The sequence below is a fragment of the Zingiber officinale genome, chromosome 7A, assembly GCF_018446385.1.
Source record: "Zingiber officinale cultivar Zhangliang chromosome 7A, Zo_v1.1, whole genome shotgun sequence".
Lineage (NCBI taxonomy): Eukaryota > Viridiplantae > Streptophyta > Magnoliopsida > Zingiberales > Zingiberaceae > Zingiber > Zingiber officinale.
In genome coordinates, this window is record NC_055998.1 from 94,885,071 (window position 1) to 94,892,219 (window position 7,149).

General features: G+C 38.2%; 1 protein-coding gene across 2 annotated transcripts; it reads left to right on the forward strand.

Annotated features, from left to right (window-relative positions):
* Positions 1-4,026: 4,026 nt before the first annotated feature.
* On the forward strand, positions 4,027-5,488 carry LOC122001814 (caffeic acid 3-O-methyltransferase-like). Of its 2 annotated transcripts, XM_042556754.1 has the most exons (4): positions 4,027-4,445; positions 4,514-4,540; positions 4,606-4,981; positions 5,053-5,488. In XM_042556754.1, the coding sequence occupies exons 1-4, from the start codon at positions 4,057-4,059 to the stop codon at positions 5,350-5,352; spliced, it is 1,092 nt and encodes a 363-aa protein (XP_042412688.1). In that variant the 5' UTR covers positions 4,027-4,056; the 3' UTR covers positions 5,353-5,488. The 2 variants fall into 2 exon arrangements, with proteins under 2 accessions (XP_042412688.1, XP_042412689.1); XM_042556755.1 differs by lacking the exon at positions 4,514-4,540.
* The last annotated feature ends 1,661 nt before the right edge of the window (positions 5,489-7,149 follow it).

Sequence of the window (7,149 nt, forward strand, 5' to 3'; positions counted from 1 at the left end):
TCTATATTTTTGTTGGAAGTTTCCAACGAAATATAGATTCGTTGGAAATTTCCAACGAAAATACAACTTCGTTGGATATTTCCGACGAAGTTATAGATTTGTTGGAAGTTTCCAACGAATATGAAATTCGTTGGAAATTTCCAACAAAATATAAATTCGTTGGGCATTTCCAACGAATATGAATTTCGTTGGAAATTTCCAACGAAAATATAGATTCGTTGGAAATTTCCAACGAAAATATAGATTCGTTGGAAACATCCAACGAAAATATATTTTCGTTGGAAATTTCCAACGAATCTATATTTTCGTTGGAAATATTGTATTTTGTAACTTTTTCAACAAATAGTTATTCGTCGCAAATCTGTTTGCAACGAATACGTTTTTTCGTTGCTAATTTGCGATAAATTTAGGGTTCGTCGGAGATATTTTCTGTTGACATTTCCAACAAAAATTGATTTTTGTTGCAAAATTTCCAACGAAATTTGGAACGAATTTTGATTTTGTTGCAAAATTTCCAACGAATTTTGCAACGAATTTCGATTTCGTTGCAAAATTTCCAACGAAATTATATTTTTTCGTCGCAAATTTTTGCGACGGCATATTTGCAACGAATTTTTTTTGTCGCAATTTTCGTCCCAAATCCAATTTCCAACGAATTTTTTTCTAAAATTTGTTGCAAAATTTGTCCCTAAATGGCAGTATTTTTGTAGTGAGCGGTTGTGGCTAAGTCCGATTACACCATGATAGACATGTAAAAGTTATAAATTTGAGAATTAAATCATGTAAATACTAACGGTATCAATCCTTAAATATGTAAAAATTACAAATGAATCATAGGCATTGTACAATCAGGGGTGGATCTAAGAGGGACAACATCGATGATCACCTCCTTTATCGATGATATAATCCATAGTATTATAGGATTCTACTGATAAAGATGAAAAATACCGTCTCTTATTCCGTGTAAAAATTAATTGTGCTTAATTTAGATTCTGATCATCCCTTCCATATTTAAATTCTTAAATCCGTTTCTATGTACAATGAATGATAGATAAGTACTTTTGGGACTTTGATGCAGCGATTAGATCCTTTAAATAATTAATCAGATATTAAAATTTGAATTCTAACTAATCCTTTAAATAATTAATCAGATATTAAAATTTGAATTCTAACTATAACGTATTGTAAAAAATTTTTCAAGTGGAATAATAAATTTAAGAATATTGATTAATTTGAATAAGATTTTTTAAGTACTTTTTAATTTATTCGGATCCATGAAAAACTGGTTTGGCACCGAAGATAAAATAATAATAATATGTTGGAGTAATATCCCTTAGGTCAAGGTTGACCTGGTTGATCAAGCTTGAGTCTTGATCATGGTTTCGATGTTTGCCAATACATGCAGACGACACATGAACAATGCAGGTGCAGTTGTTCATGTGGGGAGATTGTTGGTGCAATTCTCCTCTGATCAGGGTCTGATCAGATTGGTTGAAGAAGAGTCAAGTAGATTAAGGTTGACCAGATATTTGACTGGGAAGTCCTAACTAGGATGTTAGGCAGAAGGAAAATCTTGGTGAGTGAAGTTAGGTGAAAGACCTGGTGAGTGAAGCCAGACAGAATAGAAATCCTAGTGAGTGAAGCTAGGTGAAAGACCTGGTGAGTGAAGCTAGGCAGAATAGAAATCCTAGTGAGTGAAGCTAGGTGAAAGACATGGTGAGTGAAGCCAAACAGAATAGAAATCCTAGTGAGTGAAGCTAGGTGAAAGACCTGGTGAGTGAAGCCAGGCAGAAGAGAAGTCATAGTGAGTGAAACTAGGCAAAGGGAAGTCCTGGTGAGTGAAGCCAGGCACGGGGAAATCCATATGGGTCAAGGTTGACCACACATCTGGTGAAAGTCCAAGTAGGTCAAAGGGATTGACCGAATACTTAGCATGATGAAGAAAAGTCCAAGTGGGTCAAAGGGCTTGACCGGACACTTGGTGAGAGAGTCCTAGCAGGTCAAGGGTGACCAGAAGCTAGGCATGATGAACTAACAGGTCATGGATTGACCGGATGTTGGTTTGGGGGCTTGGGACTTGGTTTTGGGCAAAAACCAAGTCTGGATCGATCAACAGATCGATTGGCTGATGCTCAATCGATCGGTCGATCGATTGGGAAGGTCCTCGCGACAAGCCTCGAGTGGGCAAGTCGTAGAGCGCACAGAACGCCTCTGGATCGATCAATGGATCGATCCAGAGACCCCAATCGATCAGTGGATCGATTGGGGTGTCGCGTTTTGTCGCGATAAGCCTTGGATCGATCCGTTGATCAATCCAGGCAAATTCCCAGAGCACAGAGGCACTTTGGATCGATCCGTGGATCGATCCAAAGCCTCCCCGATCGATTGGGAGCAATCCAATCGATCGGGATCCGACCGTTGGCGTCGTATTTAGTTACAGGCGAGCGTTTCCTTCAGCAGAACTTCACCGATTCGTCTCAGATCACCACAGTGCTCCTACAGCTTCTCCACAAAGTTCAGATCGCCAGTTCTTGAAGGTTCTTGGAGGTTTTCCAAGTCAAGAGGCGAATCTACAGCTGAAGAAGAAAGCTAGAGTTAGGATTTTCTGGTAAGCTTGTACTGTATTTTGTTTCTCTTTCCTTTTCTTCTTGTAGTGTGAACTTGTAGGGCTTCTCCGCCTTTGGTAGTTATCACAAAGGAGGGTTTTCATAGTGGAGGGTGCGTGAGTGTGTGGATCCTTGGATTAGTCACCTCTTGTGAGGTGGATACAAAGTAAAATTCATTTGTTAGCATTATATGTGTTTGTTTCTTGTATTTCCGCTGCACACCATCAAAGAAACAAACAACGAAGAACACGAAGCGCACGACGAACTATTCACCCCCCCTCTCTAGCTACATTTTGGTCCCAACAATAATAATAATAATAATAATAATAGACATGTAAAAGCTACAAATGTGTTCTTCAGATTCGAACATAGAGGAGGGTTAGGCGAGGGAGAGGAACTGTCAAATTAATATGGTTCAAGGGTTAAATAAACAAGATGTCTTTTACTAAATTGTCAAAGCATTGTTTATAAAAAAAACATAAAAGGTTGGTTCGCTCATTTCTTTCCTAAATTCTGATTTTATATATAAGTCTATAAATTAAATTTAGTAAGGGTACGTCAGATGTATACAAAAATACATATAATATTTTATTTTAGTTAAAAAAAATTGAGAAAGATATATTTTTTTAATGTCATCGACCTAAAATATTTATAGAAATATTTTCATTTATGGTGTTGTCAATCCTAAAATGTGAGACTAAAGAGAATCATTGTAATCATATTTTTATATAAAAAATTATCAAAAAATTATTAATAAATCTTAAAATTATTTTCAATATAAAGGAATATTAATATAATTTTATTTTGAGCTTCCTCAGAATTAGTTATTTAAGAGTTTAGATTCTTAATAAAAAAATTAAAATTTAGACATTGTATACCATTAGTTGGAGCAAAATGTGAAGTTGTTGAGCACGGATCTTTTAATCCGCAAAACGTGGACCAAAAAATTTGAGCTGGAAGTTGTTACCTTAGTCATCCCTTCAGGTAGACCTCACATTATCTAGAAGGGGATAAAATCATGAGGGACATTTGTTCTAATACATAGGTCCTTTCCATCGAGAGACACTCACTAAAAATTAATTCTAAAACCTATTAAGCAATCATCTATACATGTATCAACTACGCCAATTCAATGCCCAACAAGATATTTTAAAATTTAAATATTGTACTATCTTTAATAAGTTTTGACTAACTAAAACTTATTAATGGCCTTCACCTAAAACCCTAAATCAATCTAAACCAGAGTTAATGTACAGTTGGGTCTTGAGGTTTATCTACAATTAGTCCGATTTAAAAAAATTAGATATCTAATTCAAAAACTAATATAAAATACAAGATATTTTTGTAAAATACTGATTTAATAAATATAAAAAATATAACGTGTGATTTAAGTATTAATGAAAGTTAGATAGGTTCAATAGTCGCTCTCGTGATTGCTCTGTTTCGTCAAATGGCCCCGCCGCAGCTGTCGCCGGAGGAGGAGGAGCAGGAGTGCTCCCGAGCGTTCCAGCTCTCCTGCGCCGCCGTCCTTCCCATGGTTCTCAAGACGGCCATCGAGCTCGGCCTCCTCGAGATGCTGGTCCAAGCCGGACCGACGGCCTCGCTGAGCTCTGAGGAGCTCGCCGCCCGCTTGCCGACCACCAACCCGTCGGCCGCGGACATGGTCGAGCGCATCCTCCGCCTGCTCGCTGCGAACGACGTAGTCCGCTGCCCCGCGGACGGCGGCTGCCGGAAGTACTCCGCCGCTCCCATTTGCAAGTACTTGGTCCAAAACGACGACGGCGGCACGGTGGCCAATATAGTTCTGCTTCATCAGGATCAAGTCATGATCGACACGTGGTGCGATATATAATTTGCAGAAAAATTTCATTTTTCTTCCTCTCATTTTTCTGACTCTCTTTTCACAGGCGGTTCCGTTCAGCAAACTTTACAAAGTAAAAAACAAAATTTAAAATTTAAAGCTAAAAAATAATTTCCAAATTTCCGAGGGGATTTTCAGGCGCTATTTGACGGACTCCATCTTGAACGGCGGCCACCCGGTGATGGCGGCGCACGGCATGACGACGTTCGAGTACCAAGGCGGCGACAGGCGGTTCAACAAGGTGTTCAACGACGCGATGAAGGGCGTCTCCACGCTCGTGATGAACAACATACTGCGCCGCTACGATGGCTTCGCCGACGTGCAGGTGCTCGTCGACGTCGGCGGAAACACCGGCAGCAATCTCCGGCTCATCACCTCCTTCTACCCCCAAGTCCACGGCATCAACTTCGACCTCCCTCACGTCGTCGCTGACGCTCCGGCCCTCACCCGAGTGGAGCACCGCGGCGGAGACATGTTCGAAGCCGTTCCCGCCGGCGACGCCATCATGTTAAAGGTCCATCAATTCAATACTGATAACGCATAATCATTTCCGATAGTGACCCGCAAACAGTTGAACAATTGCAGTGGATTCTTCATGATTGGAGCGACGAGCACTGCGTGAAGATACTAAAGAACTGCTGGAAGGCGCTGCCGGCAGAGAAAGGCAGAGTGGTGGTTGTGGAGTACGTTCTTCCAGCTGTGCCGGAGGCGACGCCTGAAGCCAAATCCATTTTCCAGTTGGACCTGTGCATGGCGGCCTACAACGTGGGCGGAAAAGAGAGAACAGAGGAGGAGTTCAGGGCCCTGGCGAAGGAAGCAGGTTTCCATGGATTCAACGCCCTTCCTGTGTTCGCCGGCACTTGGCTATTGGAGTTCATCAAGTAGCTAGATTAGTTATTGCTTTCGAATAAGAATTCCATGGATTATCATGAGTGTTTAAGAAATGGATTTGGGGGATTTAATATTTGCTAAAATAGTTTGTTTTGAACATTTAATTGAACAGAGTGATTGCTTTCGAATATTATTAGATTTCTGTTTAAGAAACACCAGGCTTCAATTATCATTATTAGATTCTTTAAGAAACAAGCAGACTTCATCAACTCAGACATTGAGACAGAGATCTGAAATTAGATGAGAGACATTTCTTTCTTTCCCTCTGCAGAGACCAGATCATGAATTAAATCAGGTCAGTAACAACATGTCAGCACGATCACGAATTAATCAATCTATTTAAATTAAACTATACAGTTTAAATTAAACTATCAATTTACCTTCACATCACGGTGTATATGCCCATCGTGATGGAGATATTCCAAACCTTTCAGAACATCTTTCAGTATTGTCGCTATCATAGCTTCCTCAAATCCATGGGGGGTATACATATTTCATTATGCGAAGGCAAGAACTACCCGTCATGTAAGGCATGACAACCCACAAGTTATGACCATTCACAAACGAACAATGTGGCCAGAGAACTTTCGGGTGGTCTATCAAGATCGTAGTTTGTACTTCCCAGGAGATATTACTCTCAACAAAAAACATCATAAAAACAAAACAGAGTAAAATAATGAAATTGTTCTCTTTTCCTTGAAACGAAATTGCAGGATTTAATTCTCTTCTGTTTCAAGTTAGAAAATTTACATAAGATGGCAGACCAAATCACTATTACTCTGAATTATTAAAAACATGGCAAAAGGAAAATATTGTTGACAAAAATAAAGTAATATATTCTTCTCTCTTCCACAAAAAATTCATGGGATTTTAATTCTCCCGTTTCAAGCAAGGAAATTTACAAAAAAGAAAAAAGATTGATGGTGAACTTACAACGAACCAAATAGATATTGAACAAAAATAAGAGAAAAACAAAATATTGTAGAGGAAAACAATGTATTCTTCTTCTTCTCTCGTTCTTTTTCTAAAATGAATTCAAGAATATCAGTCATTGTTAGTACGAACAAAAAAAATTAAAAAAAAATATTATAGAGGAAAATAATGTAGATTAATTCTGTTGAAAAATTGGACTATAAACAAGTAAATAAATTACTTGTATTATATTCACACTTCAAAGATACTATAACACTTTTGAGGATCACTCATAATTTTAGAGAGGAAAAGAAAAGGAAGTTGAAGAACAACTTTCAACTTGAAGACTCTATACTTTTATTTTTCGTTGGATGATTGAACATGAATACAGGGGGGAGTATTTATAGTACTCACCATGCAAGATACATAGTTATCAGAAAACTAAATTCTATCCACAAAGAAATTTTATCTCTATCTATTAGATGAGAGAAATACTCCGAACCACACACATTTTAATTTCTATCTTAAATCCTATCTATTAAATGAGAGAAACACTCCCCGCACATTCTAATTTCTATCTATTAAATTCTATCCATTGAATGTGAAAATTATTTTCATCCATATATTTTTATTCTTATCCGTTAACGGGTTGGTATTAATCTTCAACACTCTCCCTCAACACCAACCCTTTGTACTGTGCTGAGTTGATAACGGAACATCTTGAATTTGTTGGCACTCAAGCCTTTTGTGAACACATCCGCAACTTGATAATCTGTACTGATTTGTCTCATCTCAATTTCTTCTTGCAGAACTTTTCTCTAATAAAATGATAATGCACTTCAGCATGCTTAGTTCTTGCATGAAAGATCGGATTTTCCG